This window comes from Leguminivora glycinivorella, chromosome 25 (genome assembly GCF_023078275.1).
Source record: "Leguminivora glycinivorella isolate SPB_JAAS2020 chromosome 25, LegGlyc_1.1, whole genome shotgun sequence".
NCBI lineage: Eukaryota > Metazoa > Arthropoda > Insecta > Lepidoptera > Tortricidae > Leguminivora > Leguminivora glycinivorella.
The window spans coordinates 3,393,497-3,420,492 of record NC_062995.1 but is presented as its reverse complement, the minus strand read 5'-3'; the positions used below and the strand labels follow the sequence as shown (position 1 = coordinate 3,420,492).

At 42.5% G+C, this 26,996-nt stretch overlaps 1 protein-coding gene across 22 annotated transcripts; it reads right to left on the bottom strand.

Annotated features, from left to right (window-relative positions):
- Positions 1-495: 495 nt before the first annotated feature.
- LOC125239450 (filaggrin-2-like) lies at positions 496-25,906 on the bottom strand. Of its 22 annotated transcripts, none has more exons than XM_048147044.1 (11): positions 25,798-25,906; positions 18,829-18,856; positions 17,311-17,532; positions 16,917-17,012; positions 14,978-15,090; positions 13,964-14,130; positions 11,631-11,666; positions 10,472-10,667; positions 6,316-8,995; positions 1,703-4,590; positions 496-1,609 (listed from the first exon to the last, which is right to left on the bottom strand). In XM_048147044.1, the coding sequence occupies exons 1-11, from the start codon at positions 25,828-25,830 to the stop codon at positions 617-619; spliced, it is 7,452 nt and encodes a 2,483-aa protein (XP_048003001.1). In that variant the 5' UTR covers positions 25,831-25,906; the 3' UTR covers positions 496-616. The 22 variants fall into 22 exon arrangements, with proteins under 22 accessions (XP_048003001.1, XP_048003007.1, XP_048002997.1 ...); XM_048147050.1 differs by having other exon boundaries at positions 496-4,590; positions 6,316-6,414; positions 6,523-8,995; XM_048147040.1 differs by having other exon boundaries at positions 496-4,590; positions 6,316-7,089; positions 7,126-8,995.
- Positions 25,907-26,996: the final 1,090 nt, after the last annotated feature.

Here is a 26,996-nt window from a genome sequence, read left to right as displayed (position 1 = left end):
AACATCAAAGGAGTGAGCCTTCTGTACTTGTACTATTTTATATTCTGTGGTTTTATGAAGACAATTGATTTCTACATTTTTCAAATTTGCCGCCTTTTTTAGGGTCAAGATTTGATTGATCGTTTATAGTTTTTAAGTTTGTTTTGTTATTTTTATATTATTTATTTATTGATTGATATTGGTTTCTTTCAACCCGCTAAATTGTTGCCGTGAGTGCCTACTTTTGGGAAAAGAGGCTGGCTATATATACTTGTACAGTCAACCAATCTGAATCCTAGGCCACTGTAGAACCCTTTCACAGTAAAATTCAATCTAACTTCTATAGCAAATAAAGCACGGGGTCAATACGACAAGGTTCTAGTGGCCTAGGATTCTAATTGGTTAACTGTACAAGTGTACATGTTATATATAGGTAGATAGAAGAACTACTTTTCAATCATTGGATCCTAAAATTCATACACAATAAGTAAGGATAAGGTACCAATAAAAACAAGATTATTATTAATCGTTCGTTTATTTCGAATTAAACACACATGAAAACTTTTGCAAAACTATTTATAAGCAATGAAGCTTAATCAACAGAAGAATTGTAAGTGAAAGTGTTTAACTAAATTATCTAACAGTCGTCATCAGAAATGGTTTCCTCGCCTTCGGAAGATGAAGAGGAAGAACTGGAGCTAGAGCTGGAAGCGGAGTTGCTGGAGTTGATACTGCGCCTACCATCTGCGTCGACAGTGCGCGACTGCTTGTTGGAGCTGGCGTTGGTATCGCTCGACTCAGAGGCGTTCTGTTCGCTACCAGTCCTCACCGATCCATCGGCATTTACAACTCTAGATTGCTTATTGTCGGAGGCAGCCTTGTGGGATTGGTTCGAGGCCGACTGTTCAGAGCCCTCAGAAGTCGAACCATCAGCGTTTACTTTCTTGACTTGTTTGTTGCTGGAAGCAGCCTTGTTATCCTCTGTAGAAGCAGCTTGTTCTGAAGCATCTTCAGTAGATCCATCGGCGTTCACTTTTCTCAATTGAGTGTTTTTGGAAGCAGCTTTGCTGTCCTTTGTCGAAGCAGACTGTTCTGATGCCTCGAGAGTGGAACCATCAGTATTAACTTTTTTCAATTGAGTGTTTTTGGAAGCAGCCTTCCTGTCCTGTTTCGAAGCAGATTGTTCTGAAGCCTCCTCAGTAGATCCATCGGCGTTCACTTTTTTCGATTGTGTGTTTTTAGAAGCAGCCTTGCTGTCCTGTTTCGAAGCAGCTTGTTCAGATTGCTCGAGAGTGGATCCATCAGCGTTCACTTTTTTCAATTGAGTGTTTTTGGAAGCAGCCTTGCTATCTTGTTTAGAAGCAGATTGTTCTGAAGCCTGTTCAGTAGATCCATCGGCGTTCACTTTTTTCGATTGTGTATTTTTAGAGGCAGCCTTGCTGTCCTGTTTCGAAGCAGCTTGTTCAGATTGCTCGAGAGTGGATCCATCGGCGTTCACTTTTTTCAATTGAGTGTTTTTGGAAGCAGCCTTGCTATCTTGTTTAGAAGCAGATTGTTCTGAAGCCTGTTCAGTAGATCCATCGGCGTTCACTTTTTTCGATTGTGTGTTTTTAGAAGCAGCCTTGCTGTCCTGTTTCGAAGCAGCTTGTTCTGAAGCCTGTTCAGTAGATCCATCGGCGTTCACTTCTTTCGATTGTGTGTTTTTAGAAGCAGCCTTGTTGTCCTGTTTCGAAGCAGCTTGTTCAGATTGCTCGAGAGTGGATCCATCGGCGTTCACTTTTTTCAATTGAGTGTTTTTGGAAGCAGCCTTGCTATCTTGTTTAGAAGCAGATTGTTCTGAAGTCTGTTCAGTAGATCCATCTGCGTTTACTTTTTTCGACTGAGTGTTTTTGGAAGCGGCTTTGCTGTTCTGTGTCGAAGCCGATTGTTCTGAGGTCTGCTCAGAAGACCCATCTTTGTTGATCTTTTTGGATTGCTTGTTGGAGGAAGCATTCTTGCTACTTTTCTTGGAAGCTGATTGCTCAGACCCTTGCTCGGAGGATCCATCCTTGTTCACCTTTTTAACCTGTACGTTCTTAGAAGCGGCCTCGTTATTTTCATTCGAAGCAGATTGCTCTGACGTCTGTTCAGAAGATCCGTCTTTGTTAATCTTTTTAGATTGAGTGTTCTTGGAAGCGGCCTTATTGTTCTCTGTGGAAGCAGATTGATCTGAGATATGCTCAGAAGACCCATCTTTGTTGATCTTTTTGGATTGTTTGTTGGAGGAAGCATTCTTGCTGCTTTCCTTTGAAGCTGATTGCTGAGACCCTTGCTCGGAGGATCCATCCTTGTTCACCTTTTTAACCTGTACGTCCTTAGAAGCGGCCTTGTTACTTTGATCCGATGCAGATTGCTCTGACGTCTGTTCAGAAGATCCGTCTTTGTTAATCTTTTTAGATTGAGTGTTCTTGGAAGCGGCCTTATTGTTCTCTGTAGAAGCAGATTGATCTGAGATCTGCTCAGAAGACCCATCTTTGTTGAGCTTTTTGGATTGCTTGTTGGAGGAAGCATTCTTGCTACTTTTCTTGGAAGCTGATTGCTCAGACCCTTGCTCGGAGGATCCATCCTTGTTCACCTTTTTAACCTGTACGTTCTTAGAAGCAGCCTCGTTATTTTCATTCGAAGCAGATTGCTCTGACGTCTGTTCAGAAGATCCGTCTTTGTTAATCTTTTTAGATTGAGTGTTCTTGGAAGCGGCCTTATTGTTCTCTGTGGAAGCAGATTGATCTGAGATCTGCTCAGAAGACCCATCTTTGTTGATCTTTTTGGATTGTTTGTTGGAGGAAGCATTCTTGCTACTTTTCTTGGAAGCTGATTGCTCAGACCCTTGCTCGGAGGATCCATCCTTGTTCACCTTTTTAACCTGTACGTTCTTAGAAGCGGCCTCGTTATTTTCATTCGAAGCAGATTGCTCTGACGTCTGTTCAGAAGATCCGTCTTTGTTAATCTTTTTAGATTGAGTGTTCTTGGAAGCGGCCTTATTGTTCTCTGTGGATGCAGATTGATCTGAGATCTGCTCAGAAGACCCATCTTTGTTGATCTTTTTGGATTGTTTGTTGGAGGAAGCATTCTTGCTGCTTTCCTTTGAAGCTGATTGCTGAGACCCTTGCTCGGAGGATCCATCCTTGTTCACCTTTTTAACCTGTACGTTCTTAGAAGCGGCCTTGTTACTTTGATCCGATGCAGATTGCTCGGACGTCTGTTCAGAAGATCCGTCTTTGTTAATCTTTTTAGATTGAGTGTTCTTGGAAGCGGCCTTATTGTTCTCTGTAGAAGCAGATTGATCTGAGATCTGCTCAGAAGACCCATCTTTGTTGATCTTTTTGGATTGTTTGTTGGAGGAAGCATTCTTGCTGCTTTCCTTTGAAGCTGATTGCTGAGACCCTTGCTCGGAGGATCCATCCTTGTTCACCTTTTTAACCTGTATGTTCTTAGAAGCGGCCTTGTTACTTTGATCCGATGCAGATTGCTCTGACGTCTGTTCAGAAGATCCGTCTTTGTTAATCTTTTTAGATTGAGTGTTCTTGGAAGCGGCCTTATTGTTCTCTGTGGAAGCAGATTGATCTGAGATCTGCTCAGAAGACCCATCTTTGTTGATCTTTTTTGATTGTTTGTTGGAGGAAGCGTTTTTGCTGCTTTTCTTCGAAGCTGATTGTTCCGACGCTTTGAGAGTAGAGCCATCGTTGTTGACTTTCTTGAGTTGCTTGTTGCTTGACGCAGCTTTGTTGTTCTCGACTGAAGCGTTTTGGTCAGATGACTCGCTAGTGGACCCGTCAGCGTTCACTTGTTTTGATTGGTTGTTGCTCGAAGCGGCTTTGTGAGAGGATTTGGAGGCGTTTTGCTCAGACCTCTCGTCGGAAGAACCGTCAGCATTCGTGTTTTTCTCGTGAATGTTGGATGAGCTGGCATTGTTGTCGGATTCACTGGCGTCCTGAGATGATTTATTGATGGTAGTTCCATCAGACTTCTTAATAACAGTTTGAGATTGAGAGGACTTCTTGTTGCTGTCGGACTTGTCAGTAACGGTGGCAGTCTTGGTGTGCCTGTTGCCCTTGGCATCAGTAGTATCCTCGTTCTGAGTTGAGGTGTTTCCAGATGAAGTGCCGGACTCTTGGTGTGAGCTGGATGTTTTCTTGGTCGCTTTGCCTTTTCCTGGTTTTCCTGGAGTGCCTGGGTGACTTGGAGTGCCTGGGTGACCTGGTTGTCCAGGTTGTCCTGGCTGTCCTGGCTGGCCTGGTTGTCCAGGTTGTCCTGGCTTGCCTGGTTTGCCTGGGCCATCGCAATCATCATCATCATTGCCTGGTTTGCCTGGTTTGCCTGGTTTGTCCGGTTTGCCTGGTTGTCCTGGCTGTCCTGGTTGTCCTGGTTGTCCGGGTTGTCCTGGCTGTCCTGGTTGTCCAGGTTGTCCTGGCTGTCCTGGCTGGCCTGGTTGTCCAGGTTGTCCTGGCTTGCCTGGTTTGCCTGGGCCATCGCAATCATCATCACCATTTCCTGGTTTGCCTGGTTTGCCTGGTTTGTCCGGTTTACCTGGTTGTCCTGGTTGTCCAGGTTGTCCTGGCTGTCCTGGTTGACCTGTTTTTAGAGCTTGGTATTAATATTTCAATCATTTATTAAATTCCAAATGGCAACAGCTGATAATTATGATTGAAATAAGTCTACCTATTTAGAGGTATAGTCCAATACTCAATTGAAAAAGTGCAAGACGTTCCAGGTAGAGTTTTGTAATTGTATATAATTGTATGTAATTGTTTTAATGTAATTTAATGATATTTTGTGTAAATAGCTTTGGCTAGTCTGTGGTCAAGAGTAAGCCCATTTATAATAAAAAAAAAATGATATTATGTTTTTGACTGCGAAAGCAAGCTTATGCTCCTTACGCTTCTCTCTTCCTACATCTATAGACATTTTGTGCCTTTGTACTTCGCATCTCAATGTATGTTATTTTTAATGTGTTTTTGTACAATAAAGAGTTACTACTACTACTACTACTACTACTACATCATGAGAAAATCTGCATACATCTGCGAAGGAATTCCATAGTAATGTGTGTGAAATACTGTGTGGAGAGTATTGAGTATAGTAATAGCCGCATGGGGACTATAGCCTTGTATAAGTATATAAATCACCTCCCACATTACAGGTGCCTTACAGTGAAATGTGTCTTAGTAGACTTATTTTTTTTGTTATTAGTGCATTATATATTATATTCGGCATATAATTAACCGGGCAACTAAAATATTAAACGGGAAGTTAAGTCGGGCATACAATAATATAATTTGGCTGTGTTTTATTTATATTGTGGCGACAAATAAAATATATGAGCCTCAAATATTAAGCACCATTATTATTGAATAAACGGCAGCAAATTTCAAGCGACAAAAATATTTCCGAGGAACATTAAACAATACTTTGGCGACTAAAATAATAATTGGCACCTAGTATTGTAAAGCGTAAGATTTTTAATATTTGTAGTTTACTTTTGTTTATAAATTTTATAAAATAATTTAACCTTAAATGTTAAGTAATGCTATTTTGTTCAATGTAGTATAATGATAATAATCCTAAGTAAACATGCTTTGCACTCCAGGGTCCCAAGATACAGGCCCAGCCTTGTTTGGGTTCCGCCAGAGATTTCTTATTTGTAAATTTTATATTTTTACTGGTAAACAATAAATATTTTTTTTATTTATTATTCTCTGGTTGTCCAGGCTGCCCTGGTTGTCCAGACTGTCCTGGTTGTCCTGATTCAATTGGACCACCTGTTTGTGTTATGTGTAAAAGAGTGTTTTGTACATGTGTTTTGAAAAACGGAAAAGTGGAAATGCATGTTAAGGTAGACTAAAAAATATGTGCCTAAGGCACTGGTCCCACCGTGAGCCAGTAAACTATGAGCTATCGGCTATAAAAACGAACAAAAGATAAGCACTCCCGCGTAAATAAAAGCTACACGGCGATGTTTATAGTTACTCGCCCAGCGGTGAGCTATCAATATCGCTGTGTCTCTTTTATTGGCACGAGATTGTTTATCTTTTATTCGTTTTTATAGCCGATAGCTCATAATAGCTTACTAGCTCGCTGTGGGACCAGTGTCTAATAATGCATTGTAATGAGTGATGTACTTTAACTTAGTGAAAGTAATTATTATTTCCTTTATTTATTTTGCTTAATTATTATTATTTATTTATTTCGTGTAACAGAGACACATATTTTAAATAATAATACTTTTGTACTAAAATTGAGTGTGTACTAAAAAAGTACCCTACACAGAAATTCTAATTAAATTATTTTTGATTTTACCTGGTTGTCCTGGCTGTCCTGGTTGTCCTGGTTGTCCTGGTTGTCCTGGTTGTCCTGGCTGTCCTGGTTGTCCTGGCTCGCCTGGTATCCCTGGGTTGCCTGGTTTGCTTGGTTTGCCTGGGACTCCTGGGTTGCCTGGTTTGCTTGGTTTGCCTGGGACTCCTGGGTTGCCAGGTTTGCTTGGTTTGCCTGGGACTCCTGGGTTGCCTGGTTTGCTTGGTTTGCCTGGGACTCCTGGGTTGCCAGGTTTGCTTGGTTTGCCTGGGACTCCTGGGTTGCCAGGTTTGCTTGGTTTGCCTGGGACTCCTGGGTTGCCAGGTTTGCTTGGTTTGCCTGGGACTCCTGGGTTGCCAGGTTTGCTTGGTTTGCCTGGTACCCCTGGGTTGCCTGGTTTGCTTGGTTTGCCTGGGACTCCTGGGTTGCCTGGTTTGCTTGGTTTGCCTGGGACTCCTGGGTTGCCTGGTTTGCTTGGTTTGCCTGGGACTCCTGGGTTGCCAGGTTTGCTTGGTTTGCCTGGGACTCCTGGGTTGCCAGGTTTGCTTGGTTTGCCTGGGACTCCCGGGTTGCCAGGTTTGTTTGGTTTGCCTGGGACTCCTGGGTTGCCAGGTTTGTTTGGTTTGCCTGGGACTCCTGGGTTGCCTGGTTTGCTTGGTTTTCCTGGGACTCCTGGGTTGCCTGGTTTGCTTGGTTTTCCTGGGACTCCTGGGTTGCCTGGTTTGCCTGGTTTTCCTGGGACTCCTGGGTTGCCTGGTTTGCTTGGTTTGCCTGGGTTGCCTGGTTTGCTTGGTTTGCCTGGGACTCCTGGGTTGCCTGGTTTGCCTGGTTTGCCTGGGACTCCTGGTACACTTGGTACTCCTGGTTTACCAGGTTTGCCTGGCTTTCCTGGTACGCCTGGGACGCTTGGGTTGCCCGGTTTGCCTGGTTTGCCAGGGACGCCCGGTTTGCTTGGTTTTCCTGGTACGCCTGGGACGCCTGGTTTGCCTGGTTTTCCTGGGCCACTGCAATCATCATCACCATCATCTCCTGGTTTGCCCGGTTTGCCTGGTTTGCCCGGTTTGCCTGGTTTGCCTGGTTTTCCTGGTTTTCCTCCATGTCCTGGAGTGCCTGGAACGCCTGGTACTCCTGGTACTCCTGGGACGCCTGGGACTCCTGGGACTCCAGGTTTGCCTCCATGATCTGGTTTGCCTGGTTTTCCTCCATGTCCTGGGACTCCTGGCACTGCTGGGACTCCTGGGGTGCCTGGGTATCCAGGTTTGCCTCCATGACCTGGTTTGCCTGGTTTTCCTCCATGTCCTGGGACTCCTGGCACTCCTGGGACTCCTGGGACTCCAGGTTTACCTCCATGACCTGGTTTGCCTGGTTTTCCTCCATGTCCTGGAGTACCTGGGACTCCTGGCACTCCTGGGACTCCTGGGACTCCTGGGACTCCAGGTTTGCCTCCATGACCTGGTTTGCCTGGTTTTCCTCCATGTCCTGGAGTACCTGGGACTCCTGGGACGCCTGGCACTCCTGGGACTCCTGGGACTCCAGGTTTGCCTCCATGACCTGGTTTGCCTGGTTTGCCTCCATGACCTGGTTTGCCTGGTTTTCCTCCATGTCCTGGGACTCCTGGCACTCCTGGGACTCCTGGGACTCCAGGTTTGCCTCCATGACCTGGTTTGCCTGGTTTTCCTCCATGTCCTGGAGTACCTGGTACTCCTGGGATGCCTGGCACTCCTGGGACTCCTGGGACTCCAGGTTTGCCTCCATGACCTGGTTTGCCTGGTTTTCCTCCATGTCCTGGAGTACCTGGGACGCCTGGGACTCCTGGCACTCCTGGGACTCCTGGGACTCCAGGTTTGCCTCCATGACCTGGTTTGCCTGGTTTTCCTCCATGTCCTGGAGTACCTGGGACGCCTGGGACTCCTGGCACTCCTGGGACTCCTGGGACTCCAGGTTTGCCTCCATGACCTGGTTTGCCTGGTTTGCCTCCATGACCTGGTTTGCCTGGTTTTCCTCCATGTCCTGGGACTCCTGGCACTCCTGGGACTCCTGGGACTCCAGGTTTGCCTCCATGACCTGGTTTGCCTGGTTTTCCTCCATGTCCTGGAGTACCTGGTACTCCTGGGATGCCTGGCACTCCTGGGACTCCTGGGACTCCAGGTTTGCCTCCATGACCTGGTTTGCCTGGTTTTCCTCCATGTCCTGGAGTACCTGGGACGCCTGGGACTCCTGGCACTCCTGGGACTCCTGGGACTCCAGGTTTGCCTCCATGACCTGGTTTGCCTGGTTTTCCTCCATGTCCTGGAGTACCTGGGACGCCTGGGACTCCTGGCACTCCTGGGACTCCTGGGACTCCAGGTTTGCCTCCATGACCTGGTTTGCCTGGTTTTCCTCCATGTCCTGGGACTCCAGGTACTCCTGGCACTCCTGAGACTCCTGGAACTCCTGGGACGCCTGGGACTCCAGGTTTGCCTCCATGGCCCGGTTTTCCTCCATGTCCTGGGACTCCAGGTACTTCTGGGCCACCTGGAACTCCTGGGTGGCTTGGGGCTCCAGGTTTGGGGTAACCTGGCCTACCGGAGTCGTCACAATCATCGTCCCTGCCTCCCTTCTTCACGCGGCGACGTCTCGATTCTTCCTCGCTTTCTTCGGAGCTGGAAGAGCTCTTTGAGCTGCGTCTGCGTTTTTCCTCAGATTCCTGTGACAAGAAAAATATTATGAATTACAATACTTTTTTAATATTTTTTTTTTTTTATAAGTATTAAGTATCACGAATTCAGATGTTATCCTGAGGATTTGTGTTTACGTCAGTTCTTGGTGCAAGATCCTGCATTCAACCCAAAGAGGATAGAGTATTATAGAGAGTTACTGTCAAAGTAAAATGTATTTAATCAGTAATCACAGTGCGTAGATTGCCATCTCTCGACACAGGCTTAAAACTTTTGAACCTCAGTTTTGATAACTTGGCCCATATTCTTAGCTTGATATGTGTTAAAATGTCAAATATTAATATTAGCGCCATCTAGCCGAGCGTCCCCCAAAGGTGTAACTCCATCTAGGCCACCGTACCTTTTTCTATATGGTTCCGAGGTACGATTTTTCTTAGACTTTATCTGTCTATACGGAGTTACATATATCTTTGATTCAACCTAAGCGCTGTGCGGAATTTTTATTAAGTGTGGAATATGTATCAGCATGCATTTTCAGGGCCACAGAATAGAACACTGCAAACCACATTATACTTAGGTACTTAACTGGCCTAACAGAAAATTTGTCGACCGTCACACAATGGGTGAAGAATTCAAATTAATCTACTCGACTCGGTAGAAATCTCACTGGTTCGGAAACATGGACCATCCGAGCAAATTTGAAAGCGTATCGATGCGTTTGAGATGTGATGCTAGCGCCGGCTTTTTCGGATACCATGGACGGCAATGCGCACTAACCAGTCCATACTTGAGGAGTTACACATAAAGCGCCGGCTGTCAACAATTTGCCAGGACCAAGTCCTTCGTTATTTCGGTCACATCTCCCGTCGCCCGCCAGATAGCCTGGAGAGAATAATTATGACGGCAAAGTTGAAGGCACGAAACCTCAGGCTCCTCCCCTACTAGATGGTGCGTTCAAATTACTGCACCCATGCAATTAAAGCGCGAGGCCATGCGCTTGGCGAGGATCAGATGCCTATGGAGGGACCTAGTCTTCAACAGAATGACATGATGTCACGACCCTCAGCATTGAGGGAACGACTGAAGAAGAAGAAAAATCTCACTCGCAAATAAATACATTTTTTGGATTTTGTGAAGGCCCTGGGTAAACGCTTGCGAGATAGGGGTTGCGATCCTAGATCGGGTTCGCTATACAGCGTTGGCTATACAGCGCGGCAACGCGGCTGGTATTTTGGGGACGTTTGTTCCGGGTACTGATCAGGTTAGGATGTAAGGTTTTTATTAAGTGTATTGTGTTTGCCATTTTTTTTTTGTGTGTGCTTGAGTTTTGACGATGCGTGTTGCGGATAGCGTATGTTATGGTAATGTTTTATTTTGACGGAACCTAAGGTGGATGAACACTCTGTTATATATGACGAAGCCTGCGTTGTGAATCTGAACGTATGTATTTTTTAATTATTTCTTTTGTTCAATAAATTTCGAAAGTCGTTTTAATAAATAATTACCTGAGAAGACCCAGAGATCCTCCTGCGCCTCGACTCTTCGCTCTCCTCGCTGGAGCTAGATTCAGATTTCTTGGACTTCTTGCGTCTCGCCTCCTCGCTTTCGACGGAGCCTTTACCGCGCCGCTCCCTACGCTCTCTCTCTTCTTCGCTCTCGCTAGAGCTGGCGGATTTTTTAGACGATTTCTTGGAACTGGAGCTGCAAAAAGAACAGAATTTGTAACCATAATCTTACTTGCTGTAAAGCAAGCGCGGATCCAGCTTGGTGCCCAGGGGGGTCACGTGGTAAAGCCCCAGGGGGGGGTCACGTGGTCTATCTGTATAGCCAAACCCCCCCCCCTCCCATGGATCCACGCATGCTGTAAATGAAGAGGTGCTGTCAGACGCCCTAGGTTTCACATAGCTGAGACTGTCCACTTGTCACGTAGATTCATAGATTTTATCTTTGTATTGTATAGGTTGGTTAGTTGTATATAGGTCAGTTGTTTTAGATTATTCTACCATTATCATTTTTCCTTCTCCTTGCACCAATTTTACATGTCTTTGTTTAGCCCGATGGTTGACTGGTAGATAATACCGTTAGGCATTAAGTCCGCCATTTGTACATTTTTGTTTTATTTGTGCAACAAAGTTTAAATAAATAAATATAATTTTAAGGTATGAAGTACAGATTGTAATGACCATGATGTAACAAAAAAAATACAACATGGGGCCTATTGCATAACAATTTACAACTTGTATTACAAGCGGAACTCTCTTTCTTATAAAATGAATTGGAGGGGGACTACCGCTTGTAATATGAGTTGTAAATTGTTATGCAATAGGCCCCTGGTCGTTACAAGTTTATATCTAGGCATCGCTGGAGTTGGAGCGATATGGTGGAGGTGGACCTAAGCGAACTCTACTAGCAATTGGCGAGAAGAAACGAGGGGCCGAGAAAAATAATTACGTAGTGCTGTCTTGTATCGGAGGTCAAGTCCCATTTTGAAACTGAGTAAGTAACCAAAAAAACATTAGACAACCGTTGACACAGTAGTTATCATGCTTAATTCTACGTGAAGTTTATCTGTGAATTTGGTTTACGTATCCTGACATGAATAGGTGCTTCTATTGCTTATGCAATAAAGCAAATAAAAGTATATAATATAGGTTAGGTACTTACTTCACTTCGACTGAAGAACCAGTTCGTTTTGAAGATCTGAGAACATAAACAAAACTCATTAATTAAGGTTAAGAGCGAATTTTAATCCGGAGGCTGAACTTTGGATCGTACTGATGAGTTTTGCGGAATTTATGCACGAAATTTCAATTGACGATGTAGAAAAACATCGTGAGAATCCCGAAGTAATCCCAGGCCTATATAGTTTATAATAAAAGAGCCGGATTAAGCTAGGAACATACTACGCGGACGTCCGTCGTCGATCGACCGCGGACGGGGATCTGGACAATGAATATGCACTTAACCGTACAAACTATCGGTCGACGGACGTGGACGTGGCCTTGAGCACATGGACGTCCGATTGAAATCTGGCTCGCTGGATGTTTTGTTCCGTGCACACTGATCGGTCGCGGTCGCGGTCGATTTACGACGGACGTCCGCGTAGTATGTTCCTAGCTTTACCCACGCGCTGGTCCAGCACAATCATGAAGGTCACACGCGTTGGGCTCCAGGGTGCGTAGCCGAATGGCACAAACGCTCACGAAACGAAACGCTCGTAGATATCCATCTCTATCGCTCGTGCGTATTGGCGCGACAGAGCCAGACTAACTGGCGCAGCGTTTCGTTTTCATTTGGCGTCGGAGAAATTCCATTCGGCTACGCACGCAGGGATCCTTTAGGAAGGCAAAAGATCGGCCTGAGTAGAGAGCACTGCAAAGTACAGCGACTTATGGTGGTCACGACCCTCAGTCATGAGGTTTCGACGAAGAAGAGGTTTACCCTCTGGGTTGGAAGGTCAGAGGTACAGTCGCTTTCGTAATAACGACAGCCTACGACAATTTTCAGGATCAGGGGGCCGATTTTTGAGTCTCACGGCGTTCGAATTCAGAAAATTGTCACTGAAAATAATAGGCAATTCACCGTTTTCAACCGGTATTTTAGTGACAGTGAGACTCAAAAATCGGCCCCCTGTTGCATCAAAGAGGATCGAGTTTCTAGAGGGTTACTGCCAAAGAAAAATGTCACAGTGCATAGACTGCCATCTCTCGCCACAAGCTTAAAACTGAACTTCAGTTTTGACAATTTGGCTATATTCTTAGCTTAATCTTATACTTTTAAACGAGCAATTCTTGTATATTTATTTATTTATTTATTTATTTATTTATATATATATTTATTTACACTGACGATCTCGGAAACCGCTCTAACGATTTCGCAGAAATTTGTTATGTGGGGGTTTTTGGGGTGAAAAATCGGTCTAACTTATCCTTAGGTCCCGGAAAACGCGAATTTTCGAGTTTTCATGCGTTTTTCTTCGCGCGCCATCTCGTGTGCAGTAGTTGTACTGTTAAGACAGAATTATTTCGGTCGATGTAAGTACTATTTATTGCAAACACTAGATGGCGACACAGGTCAAGGCTAAAACGAATAGAAAATACACTATTTGAGTTTTTGTGGCGAAATGCGCGCCATCTCGTGTGGAGTAGTTTTGTTAAGGCTGAGAATTCTTTCGCTCGATGTAGGTACTATTCATTTTTGAACTAGATGGCGACACATGTCAAGGATACGAAACAGAACCGAGCGAAGCTCGGTTGCCCAGATATTATGTGTTAAAATGTCGAATATCATTATTAGCGCCATCTAGCCGAGAGTCTTCCAAACGTGTATCGCCATATAGCACACCGTACTTTTTTCTGTATGGTTCCGTTCCGGGATACGTTTTTTTCTTAGACTTTATCTATCTATACGGAGTTACATACTTATGTCTTTGGTTGAATTTACTATGAATTTTTGGATCAAATTTAAATCAACAGAATGTGATAAAATTAGGTACATACCTACTATTCAACTCAGGGTACGTATTAGCTGAATGGCACAAACGCTCACGAAACGAAACGCTCGTAGATACCTATCTCTATCGCTCTTGCGTATGGGCGCGACAGAGCCAACCTACCTTTCTGCGGCGTTTCGTTTTCGTTTCGCGTCGCTCAAATGCCATTCGGCATAGATTAAAAAATATAAGAAGATCATACCATCCCATACATTAAATAAAATGCGACCGCTTAAGAACGCGTATACACTACTCCACACATAGATGGCGCCACAAAATAAAATCTTGTAGCTTTCGAGGATACTTGTAGATGGGTGTCACTTTAGAGTTTGACATAGATTTATGGCTCGAAAGTGACACCTAACGCCAATCTACAAATAATCGATCGACAAGGCATTTTATGTGTGGTGTAGTGTATGCGCGTTCTTAGGCGGTCACATTTTATGTACGGAATATGATCTTCTTATATTTAATCTATGCATTTGGCTACGGGGCCAGGCCTTACCTTTTCTGTTCGCTCGCAGATTGGTCGGCAGACTGTGATTGCTTGGAGCTCTTTTTGCTCTTTTCCTCACGGCTGCCTCCGCGAATGCGGAGCTCTTCACTCTCATCTTCCTCACTGCTGCTCTTTTTGGCTGACTTGGAAGATTTGCGCTCGGAGCTTTCTTCGACTAGAAAGAGATAATGAGCATTCAAAGTAGGAAATTAGAAGGAAACGTCATTGGCCACAGCATCTTTGCAGATGACAGTTGGAGTGTCTAAGGGACCGTCCACACTCAAGAGACGCATGTTCGCCGACGCGGAACGGACGTCAGCGCCACGCCGCCTGAATGTAATTTAAAAATCGTCTCCTCCTAGCGCGTAGTGACCCTGCCTGCTAAGCCGCGGTCCTGGGTTCGAATCCCGGTAAGGGCATATATTTGTGTGATGAGCACAGATATTTGTTCCTGAGTCATGGATGTTTTCTAGGTATATAAGTATGTATTTATCTATTTAAGTATGTATATCGTCGCTTAGCACCTATAGTATAAGCTTTGCTTAGTTTGGGGCTTAGTTGATCTGATGTAAGGTGTCCCCAAGATGTAAGGTGTTCCTGAGTCATGGATGTTTTCTGTGTAAGTATATAAGTATTTGTATCTTATATATATCGTTGTCTGAGTACCCGCAACACAAGCCTTCTTGAGCTTACCGTCGGACTCGGTCAATCTGTGTAAGAATGTCCTATAATATTTATTTATTATTTATAATAAAGAGTACTATCGTACCGTACAGTATGGCCACTCCCGCTCCCCGCTAAAAGTGCCGCCCACCCCCTCTCGCTTACCTCACAGTTACCGCCTGTCAAGAACACGAACAAGACCTGTCATATCTCACTCAACAAGCATGGTACGCGTTCACCTACACGAGCTTATGTGTGCTATAAACGCGCCTCTTTCATATATTTGATCTCCAGTTTCCGAGATGTCTCTGGTGACTAGAGCTACCAAAAGCAACTGAGTGGTTAGCAAGCTGTATACTTACCACCACCACCACCACGGACGATCCTCCTTGAAGATTGGCTGGAATCAGCGCTCGCGCTTTGGGACGCCTGTTGATTGGCGCTTTTTTGCGATTTCCTGACCACAGATCCTCCTGAAATTATGTAAACAATTTGTTACAGCCATAGATTTAGAATTATTAAACTAGATTGTGGAGTTAGGTCAAAAAGTGTGTCCACATGAGAGGTCATTGTTTGGGCTGGTGTCCCTCTCGCACTTACTGACAATGTCAACATTATTCAGTGACGTCATCACGGTCATACATTGGGGATACCAGTAAATTTTCAAAGTTACTACCAAATCTACTAAAACGCAATTGAAGGTATTTTTTAATTATACAAATCTTTGATTTATTGGCATCAAAATAATTACATTATAATTATTTTCCAATTCTTTGAAATATATCGAAACCCTAGTTTGAATATAACACTAAAATAATATAAGAAGTTATAAAGTCAGATAATATACAGATAAAAATACTACTACTATGGTAACCTCATTAACACTGGCAATACGTGCGAGAGGGACACCAGCCCAAACAATGCCCTCTCATGTGGACCGTTTTCGCTAGTCTGATACAATCGACTTTCTATTTCAGTGATAAGGTTCAATTTCGTATGGCAAAAAATGTTATTAAGCTGTCCCCTGTAAAAGTCTTTGGTTACAGCTGACAATAACTGTGACTAAATACATAAATAAGTCTTCTAGAGCTAAACCTGAAATAAATTACTCATATGAAAGAAAAATTGACCAAGGCCTCCAGTGCCTCAGGCTGGAATCGAACCAGCGTACTCTATAATCACCGCAGATGCTAGTATAGTATGAATTTTCTGAGATGAACGTTTCGCTTTAGCCGTAATCTGTTAAACAGAGGCCTTTGTGTCTATTGTTGACGGCGGCTAGCTCCCGTTTAAACGGCACGTGCTATAGTCTCAGTGTAGTTAAAAAGCAACTATCATGATAGCAATAAGGTTCAAATTTATTAAACAGTTTGCAGTATGCAGGTAATTTTTTTGAAGATGACAAAACGTGTTATCTCCGAAAGGGCTTTTTATGGATTTGAACCTTATTACTATCACGATAGTTGCTTTCTAACTACACTGAGACTATAGCACGTGCCGTTTAAACGGGAGCTAGCCGCCGTCAACAATAGACACAAAGGCCTTTGTTTAACAGATTACGGCTAAAGCGAAAAGTTCATCTCAGAAAATTCATACTATATCCTCTCGTCCACCTAGCTAGGTCATAGTTGCTTAGGTCGAAATTATCTCCCATGAGTAATCTACTATACAAGATCTTGTGGCGCCCTCTGGCCACTTCTAGGGTAGAACAGTACGATTCTGTGTGAACCAACTCAGGTGGTTTTATCATAGCGCGAGAGATGGCGCTACCGAATGCTCTTCCTCTAGAGCTTTTTGAATACAGTCCGCAAGTCACTGGGAATCACCATTCTCAAACATTTTTGACCAAAGCATACCGACACTGCGTACGGCGGGCAGCGGCACTCCGCTCACGACGGGTCTTAATGACCGAGGCTTCAGATAATTTCGGTGCAAGGCGTGAATAACTAGATAAATCCGTCGTAATGATGGAACAAAACTGTGGTTCAGTTTTGATATGTTCAGGCTCCGTAACCGAATGGCATTTCTGCAACGCGAAACGCCTCAGAAATGTAGTCTGGCTCTGTCGCGCCAATACGCAAGAGCGATAGAGATAGATAGCTACGAAAGAGATATAATCGTGAGCGTTTCGTGAGCGTTTGTGCATTCGGCTCACCGGCTACGCACACTGTTCAGACTTAATATGTTCTAAATTCGAATTTCATTAAAAAAATATCTCGACTTATCAAGTTCTTTACGCCTACCACCGATTTAACTTGCTACATTATTTCATTTTTCGTATTTTTTGTTAAATACTAACCACTGATGATCTGTTCCTCTTTCTGGGATCGCTGGGAAGCGGATTGCTGCTGCTGGGCGGAGCTGGATTGGCTCGAGTCTTGCTCGATGATGCCTCCTGGAATATTAAAATAAAAATTAGCACTGCTATTAGGTACCCTATAGTGACCCTGCGGCATTTCATTTCTGACTAAGGCGGAATGGGAATTCGTTTGTCAGATTGTTGAGTATTAGACTTTTTGTTCGTCGCGACGTCTATTGACAAGTAGCAGTACTGATAATTTACGCTAGTTGACGTGTGATTGACGCGTGGATGAGCTAGATGTCACTACAAATAACTTGCATTTAGGGATGTATGGAGTTACACCCCCCCCCCCTTACTTATTCCTAAATCAAAATTTAAATTTCTTTCTTACCTCCGACGCGTCTGACGGTCCTTGAGTCAGATTCCTCCTGCTTGCCAGCACTGGCTTGTTCCTGCTCGCTCTCAGACTGTTTCCTGATGATGGTCTTCCCACCACTCTTGGTGATGCTGCTGGAGGCGCTCTCTTCCGAACTGCTGGAAGAGCTGGAGGCCGACTTCTTGGAGTGTTTGGTGATCTCCTCGATTTCTCCGAAACCGGGGTCTGGCCTTGGTTCTAGAAAATATGATTCGGTAAGACTGTGTTGTTTACAAGTCACACTTAGTCGGTTTCCAAGGAAGCTCTGACAGCTGGGACATTTTTTTTTTCAAAGTTGTCCACCCCACTTTTTGTAACATGGGTATTTTTTACGCGATTGATAGTCGAAATCGCGAGGTCTTTCGATCCTGATAGGAGAAAAAAAAATGTCCCAAGATTCCCATAAATTTTTTCGAACCTGCCATTCCGTTACCGCCATACAAAATATATGCAAAAATGGTAACGGAATGGGAAAAAAAATTGGGACACTTTTTTCTCCTATTAGAATTGAAAGAGCTCGCGATTCTGATTGGAAACCAAATAAAAATTTCCAAATCCAAAAAAGTGGGACTTTGAAAAAAATGGCCCATCAGCTATTAAGTACCAATATAAAGAGATTAAAGCAAGTCTTGTCCTTAAAGCGTATGTGATACTAATTTAATATGTTACCTAAATGTGGTAATCGTTGAAAAATGACTTATAAAGTGACAAACAAAAAAATACCACTACGATATTGTCAAATTTGTCTTAAATGTGAATATCTAAGGAATACGAAGTAGTATTATATAGACGACAAAATAAAAATATTAAAACCAGGAAGTTAAAATTCTTATTCACTGAATTAAGAATTTTAACTCTTCCATCCCTATATATATATGAAACAGCATTATATGTCAAAACGAATATAGGACAATACACAAAATTTAACAGTGCTCGTAAAGTTGACAATATAAAAAACAAATTGTATAAGACAGCACTTCTATCAAAAAGTATATTTGGAATGGAACCTCGAATTTATAATAACTTACCAGATAACATACGAAGACTACAGGACGTGAATATATTCAAAAAAGATCTTTTTAATTTTCTTGTTAATAAGGCTTATTATTCCATAAAAGAATATCTAGATGACTGTGACATACAAAATATCAATTAGAAAGTAATGTATAATGACTATTTTTTGTATTTAATTGTAAATCTTTATTTAATTTTAATTGTGCCTATTTATTTGAATTGTAATTTTAATTCTGACTAATTGTAATTTATTAATTTTATATTATTCATTTGCTCTCGTGCCTCTCGTCCTTTTTGACATTTGTATGCCAACCGGCAAAACATAGTTTGTTCAGACCATTCATAGACCTAAGACCTAATTATGTACCTATGTTTTACAAATAAAGCATTCTGATTCTGATTCTGATTCTGATAAAATTTAGGCGGGCCGTGAACGTGTTTGCCACCAATGGTATAAAAAAATTACTAAGATATACTTACGTGGCAGGCCGCTGACGGCCACGAGAGCCTGAAAAAACAAAAGAAAATGTAAAAACTCCTATAGTTATTAACATTAATACTAACAGTTATAATTGAAGAAAAGCGCTGGTGGCCTAGCGGTAAAAGCGTGCGACTTTCGAACCAGACGTCGCGGGTTCGAAACACGGTTCCTACTAGAGATGGGCCGAATATTCGGTAAATATTCGGTATTCGGCATATTCGGCAAGTTTTTCATTGTTCGTATTCGGCCGAATAGTACGGTTATATTGCCGAATATTTACCGAATAAACAAAGTAAATAAATAGCGTAAGTTTTATCGTAATTTATCGGATAATGACATCCTATTTCAGCATTCTAATAAAGCAACAAAGGGTGTTAAAAATGCGTTAAAATAAAAGTACTTACCTACAATAATTAATTAATTATGTTAGAAATTAAAATAACGTAGCTTAAGATACAAAACCAAAATTTTCTTATGCACTAAATTATAGGAACATTAAGTGCCTTAGTACCCATTACTTACCACTCATTGAAAAGTTTTTAACTCAAAGCAGGATTTAAAATATTCGTATTCGGCAAAGTCCGTATTCGGCCCATCTCTAGTTCCTACCAATGAGTATTTCGGAACTTATGTGCGAAATGTCATTTGATATTTGCCAGTCGCTTTTCGGTGAAGGAAAAACATAGTGAGGAAACCGGACTAATTCCAATAAGGCCTAGTTACCCTTCGGGTTGGAAGGTCAGATGGCAGTCGCTTTCGTACAACTAGTACCTACGCCAAATCTTGGGATTAGTTGTCAAAGCGGCCCAGGCTCCCATTAGCCGTGGCAAATGCCGGGATAACGCAAGGAGGATAAAAAACAGACAGACTGACAGACGGACAGAGGCACCATGAGGGTTCCTTTTGTATCTTTTTGGTGCGGAACCCTAAAAATACAGTTATAATTGACTGAAGTGTTAGCGAAAGTCTCCGTTACAGGTTAGACAAAGACGCCTTCGTAATATAGCCTGGCAAAAAAGAGTATTAGAAAAATAATAGGGGCGCCACCATCTTATGCAAACCGCTTTGCATGTGGCAACTATTTTGACACTTCTGTATGAGAAAAGTGTTTCTACTAGTATAATAATAGTACCTAAGGTAACAGACCCAATCATGGACAGTTTAAGAAAAATTTTCGCCTGTTTTTGATATTTCACTCATAAATGTAAAAATTCTACCGCTAAGCGTATTAAATCTTGAATGTCCTATCCTTCTTTTACATTTCAAGCGTATTGCAAAATGGATACTCCTATTAGTTTCTTCATGCTTAACAAATTAAAACTAGGTGTTTTTTCTCCAATTATGGACGGCAGTTCTCCAGTAATGGATCCCCCATTATGGACAGTGAAATAAGTTTAAAATTTTACTTTTAAAGCCAACTGATACTCAATGTGTCAATTTTATATACCATAAATACAATTAGTTTGGGTTATTTTAACATAGGATTGTTTCTTGTAAATTTTGGTTTTGTAAATTGTTCCTTATCCATCATAGGAGGTAGGCAGTTTTTCGGTTCCAGTAATGGACACTCGCAAAATAACGCCATTTCTTTATATCTTTGGAGCAACAAACTAGTATGTTTTATACCTTATCTCATGCTTAATGCAGTAAGTAAAACGCATTCAAGTTTACACCGAGTATTATTTTTTTATTATTTTATCCATAAACTCAACTCTCTTAGCAACATTACTAAGAATTCGTCTTGATATTTTTTTCAGTAAACTGATGAATTTTATCTTGTCGCCAAATCCTTCAGAAATAACCGAATTAATTGAAACTTCAAAATGAAACAGCTCTAAAACTCTAGTTTATGGTACATAGCCGTCAGTTTTTAGAAACTAATTTTAGATACTTATTTTTAAGGATTTGTGTTTTTTTGTCCATAATGGCATCACCGTCCATTATGGGGTATTTCACCTTACATTGTGCAATAAGGGGAGGAAGTTGAATATCACTAACGAGAGTAAGTTAAATCGCGACGGCTTGCCGGAGCGATTTAAAGACTCGAGTTAGTAATATTCATACTCCCCGAGTTACACACAATGTTTTTCATCACACTTGCATTATAAAAAATATGCAAAAAGGTAAAAAAGAGTTCAATACAGTACCTAGGTACTAGAAATTTCTTAACTCCCTAGTTTTCCCCCTAGTTTCCCCCGATTTTTCTATAACTCACGCTCCGCCTGCGTGCTATAGCACATTTAGTGTGCGAGTGTGATGAAAAAGGTAGTAGTTCATTTCTGGGTGAATTTCTCAGCGTGATTTTTTTGTGGCGGAGCTGATAATCATTGTGTGGGCTAATTGTTTCCGGTTTTTTTTTTTATGAAATTATGAAAATACTACCTTCGGCAACATTGCAAATTGTCACAAGTGTTATGTATATTTATTTAAAAATATTTTTCCATCGAAATTCTAATTTTGGTAGGCTCGGGGTAGCCTAATTCCCTAGAGCCCGCGTCCCCAGGCGGCGGATAGGGGAATGCTCTCTCGGGCGAAGATACTCGCCCGAAGGGTAGGAGGGAAATAAAATACCTCCCGCGGACCACAAGACCGGAGATGGACACTCCGTAATAAAACCTCACCTGTAGGCTGTTCTGAGAGTCGGAATCCAGGTTACTGGTGTACTGCGTGTCTAGGTTGGGGCGTGCAGTAGAGATGGCGGCGGAAGAACCCTTACAGTAAGGGTCAACGGCGGCTCTCAAGTCTTCCAGGAAGATTACAACCTTGGCGTCAGGTGGCAACCGGCCGTAAAACATAAAGCCAAATTATCACTCCAAATATGGCAAGTACAAAAAAGAATAGAGCGATAACTGCTAGGGCGTACCCCATAAGCGACGACAAGAATCAAGTAGGCAACGAAAATGCTAGGGCGTCCCCCCAAAGCGACGAAACCGTCACTAGAGAAATGAGACTACAGCCTAAAATGCGGTTCGCCAGCTGGAACGTGGGCTCTATGACGGGACGCAGCGCTGAACTGAGCGAAGTTTTACACCGCAGACGCATCAACATTTGTTGCATCCAGGAAACGAAGTGGAAGGGGTCTAAAGCTCATAACATAGGCCACGACTACAAACTCATCTACCACGGCAACGGACCCCAGAACGGGGTAGGGATTGTGGTCGACATAAACTTCCAAGATCGTATAGTGGATGTCACACGGGTTAGCGATCGCATAATCGCGATAAAGTTTGCTTTAGATGATCAAACTTGTATGAACATCATAAGCGCATATGCGCCGCAGGTTGGATGCACCACGCGCGATAAACAAATATTTTGGGAAGAATTAAACGATCTGATACAGTCAATACCCCCGAACGAATCCAAATACATCGGAGGAGACCTGAACGGCCACGTTGGACAACACCCTGCCTTATACCAAAGGGTCCATGGTGGCTACGGGGTTGGCCAGATGAATGCAGAAGGAGAGAGTATAATGCAATTTGCAGTAACGCACGACCTTGCAATTATAAACACCTTTTTTGCAAAGCCACCGAAACATCTCATAACATATAAAAGTGGAGGGGCAAGTACCCAAATAGACTACATCCTTGCAGACCGTGACCGACTGAAAACCTTCAAGGATTGCAAAGTGATTCCAGGCGAGCCACTGACCACACAGCATCGAATCCTCGTAGCAGAGTTCGTAATGCCAAAACCCGTGAAAGTATTTAAAGAGAAAGTCAGTAAAATACGATGGCATAAACTGGATGGTCAGGAAGGAAATTGTCTCATTAAAGACATCACACTTTATCTAAAAGATACTTCAAAACAGGATTCAACGAATGCTAAATGGGATAAATTTCAAAAGTTTTGCACTGAAAAAGCCACCCAACATCTAGGCAAGTCTAAAGGCCCTATTCGCGACAAAAAAGACACCAAATGGTGGCAAGGAGAAGTCAAAATGAAAATAGACCAAAAGAAAACCCTGTTCAAAAAGTGGCAACAGAGCAAAGATGGTAAAGATTTCGATCTATACAAAATAGCAAAAAAGGACGCAAGACGTGCAGTTGCACAGGCCAGAGCATCATCTAGGGACGATTTCTACACCAAACTCGAAATCGCCACAACTGATAAGGAAATTTTCCAAATTGCTAAGCAAAGGCATAACAACTCAAAAGATACGAAAACTATCAAGTATATCAAAGATAAAACCGGTCGACTTCTAACCTCAAATAAGGAAATACAAGAGAGGTGGAAGGAGTATTATTCTAATTTGCTGAACGAAACCTACCCCAGTAACAAATTACCTGAAACCTTTCGTGTACAAGGACCAATACCATGCATTACAAAACATGAAGTTGAAACGGCAATAAAAAAGATGGCTAACCATAAAGCTACTGGGCCCGACGAAATTCCAGCAGAACTATGGAAAAGGCTTGGTGATGAGGGAGTTTCTTTTCTGACTGACCTGTTTAACAGTATTCTGACTAATGGCATTCCGGATGCGTGGAGACAAAGCTACCTGGTGCCGTTCTTTAAGAACAAAGGCGATCTACGGCTCTGTGAGAACTATAGAGCTATAAAACTGATATCACATTCTTTCAAGATTTGGGAACGCATTATAAGCGACAGACTCAAACATCTGACCAATATCAGTGAAAATCAATGTGGTTTCGTCGCCGGAAAATCTACTACTGATGCCCTTCACACACTCAGGATACTCATAGAAAAACACAAAGTCAACAAAGTTGACCTCCACATGGTGTTTATCGATCTGGAGAAAGCATTCGATCGTGTTCCGAGAAAACTGATATGGCATGCCCTACGAGCCAAAAACGTCCCAGAGTACTATGTTTCCATAGTAATGGATATGTACAACGACGTAAGGTCAAAAATTCGAAGCCCTGCCGGTACCAGCGATGAATTCCATGTGGGGGTTGGTGTCCATCAGGGGTCTGCGCTCAGTCCGCTATTGTTTAATTTAGTGATGGATCATCTTACGTCCCATATACAACGCACACCTCCGTGGGATCTGCTCTACGCAGATGACATTGTTTTGATCAGCGAAGATGTCAATGAACTGCAAAACACTCTGGAAGCCTGGAGAGCTGCCCTGGAAGGAGGTGGTCTCCGAATCAGCCGACAGAAGACCGAAGTGATGCATTGTAACTTTAGTGGTGGTAGTCCCCGCGGCACAGTTTACCTGGATGGCAACCCTTTGAACGAAGTAACGAGCTTTAAATACCTTGGTTCGAACATGCAAACCGACGGAACCATTGAGGCAGATGTCGTTAATCGTATTAACACTGGATGGGTTAAATGGCGAGAGCTGACGGGCGTTCTCTGCGATAAACGGATGCCGGTTCATATCAAAGGCAAAGTTTACAAGACTGCAGTGCGCCCGGCAATGACATACGGCTCCGAGTGCTGGCCACTTAAGAAACAACACGTAGACAGATTGCACGCCGCGGAGATGAAAATGCTCAGATGGGCTGGAGGCCTAACACTTATGGACCATGTAAAGAACATTCATGTCAGAGGTAGTTTTAGAGTGAGGCCAATACAAGAAAAACTTACCGAAAATAGACTCCGATGGTATGGCCACGTCATGAGGCGACCACCAGACCACATGACTAGAAGGGTACTGGAGATGAGTGAAAAGCCTAGGGGACCCGGGAGACCCAAGACAACATGGATAGGACTTATCCAAAAGGACCTGAAAGACGCTCAAATACCAACTGAGACGACCCAGGACAGACGCGCCTGGCGACGCCGTATAAGGAGAGCTGACCCCAAGTAAATGGGATAAAGCTAGGAAGAAGAAGAAGAAATTCTAATTTTGGTGAATAATTCTGGACGCTAGTCTAGAGCCTGTTTTTAGCGGATTATTGCTATGGTAAATCCAGTAAATCCGCAGCTATAAAGAAAACTTGCCATAACTTCATTCTTTATTACATTAAGTATATTTTAAGCAGACATAAGTCAATATTATTATACAATTTGACACTTATAACTGAGCACCAAAAGTTGTCCGGGGGAAAGAACCAATTTTGGTGGTAAATATTGAAATCATTTTTATGGTTAAACGAGACGGAGCAAGACGAACAAACGTGTCGTAACATGACCATTCAGGTTCGTTCCTGCATTTAGACATGACACAAGTGTCATACCTTGCTGGATTGGTCCGCCCCACACAAAAATATCTAATTTTGGTGGGTAATTAGTAATACTTTTTCCACCAAAATTGCATAAATTTTGGTGGTGAACAAATTGAGGGCAGTAACGTTTTTGTTTCTAATTGAAAAGTATTTATTACATGTTAAAAGTTTATTATTTCAAGTAGAAAATATTAGAAAAATGAATAAAAGGCTTTATTTTTGATTTTATTTTTTATTTTTGTGGGTAGACCAATTTTGGTGGCGACCATGTCATTGAAATCGTAATTTCTCTAAAACTACTTATTATAATGAAAGGTCATTGATACATTTAACATTGTTAATAATTAGTTATGTAACATCAGTACATAATTTCAACAAAAATTACAAAACAAAAAAAATCCACCAAAATTAGGCAAATTTCGAGTATACTGTTGAAATTCACCCTTCTACCCTTTTTTGCGAAGCTGTACGTCCTGAAGTTTCTACGGTCGCAATCCTCAACCGCATCAAATAATATTAACAGGCATATCTATCTATCAACGCACAGCCGAAACCGCTGGTCCTAGAGATTCCAAATTTGGCGCGTAGGTTCCTTATAAGGTGTAGAGGAGCATTAAGAAAGGATTTTTCAAAATTCACCTCCTAAGGGGGTGAAATGGGGGTCCAAAGTTTGTATAGGGAAACAAGAAAAAAGCTAGTTATAGCTTCAAGCTGGCTAGCTTAAAGCCCTCGGGACGCTGGTATCCTTCGCTTCTGCACCCGTCTTTCAAGAACTAAACTTTACTGTCTTCTATCTTAAAGATAAGATAAGATAAGATAAGTTGTACTCACCACCACGCTCAAAAGAGCTATAGACAGCTTCATGGTGTGGCTTTGGCATTTCTTAAGCTACCACCAGCTTATATACCACGCAGTACAAGCTGAATAAATATTGGAACTACTGAAAAAAAATGACGTAGGTAAGTAAATTAATTAACAATTAAATTAATTTATTGGCTTGTACATTTACTATGTGCGTCGTTTTTGGGACAAAAGAGCTGTTGGGGCCATGAAAACGGCGTTTTGTGGGTACAGTACCACAGATTATTAATAAGTTACTAACATAACAGATCCTTCACTTGCCCGCAAAACGACAAATGCCTACACTTTATTTAACTAATAAGTTACTACGTATAACTTTGGTATAACTTGAAAGAATAGTAGGTACGTGCTACGCGACTACACAGGCGGGCGCGTGGCGCCTCTCGGCCACTTGTTACCTCGAGACAACTGCTAGCGGGTAGGTACTTAACGCGCGACCGCGAGCGAGTAACGTAGGTCTGACAGTACAGTCAACCAATTTGTTTAGGCCACTGTAGATCCTTTTCACAGTAAACATCAAAGGGAATTAATATGTCAAATAAAGCCAAGTGTCAATAAGACAGCTAGAGAGACCTAGGATTCCATATCTATGTAGGTATATAATTTAAGATTTTTTCTGATCCCCATCAAAATCATACTATATACCATCAGACGACCTTGCTGTTCTTTTTCCTCCCTATTGAATAAAAAAGCCATATAAAAAATAGTGCGTGGAGTCGTCGTCCCCCCCCCCCCCCTCCCGCGGAAGATGTGATACTTCGTAAAGCCTTGCATCCACTATGGCGTAATCGAGCCGAGTCGAATCGAGTCCTCGCGGCTCGATTCCGCTCATAAGAAATGCAGAAAGCGAACTAAATAGTCTCTAAGGCTTCCCACAGACAGTCTTAAAAATTCATAATCTTAAAAAAAATTAGTCTGTGGAGGCTCGACTCCACAGACTAATAATATACCTACTACTACGTCTCGACTTGGCGAACCTAGTGGAGTGGAGGCTTCACATAATCATGAAGAATAGAGATAATACCTCTATTCTCCATGCACATAATCTTAAAAATTGCTTAAAAACATTTTGTCAAGTCAGGTTTTTACATTTAGTTACTTCCATCTTTTTACTGTTTAAAATATTTTTTTCTACTCCCGTGTTGTTATTCGTCATTTACAGTGTCGTG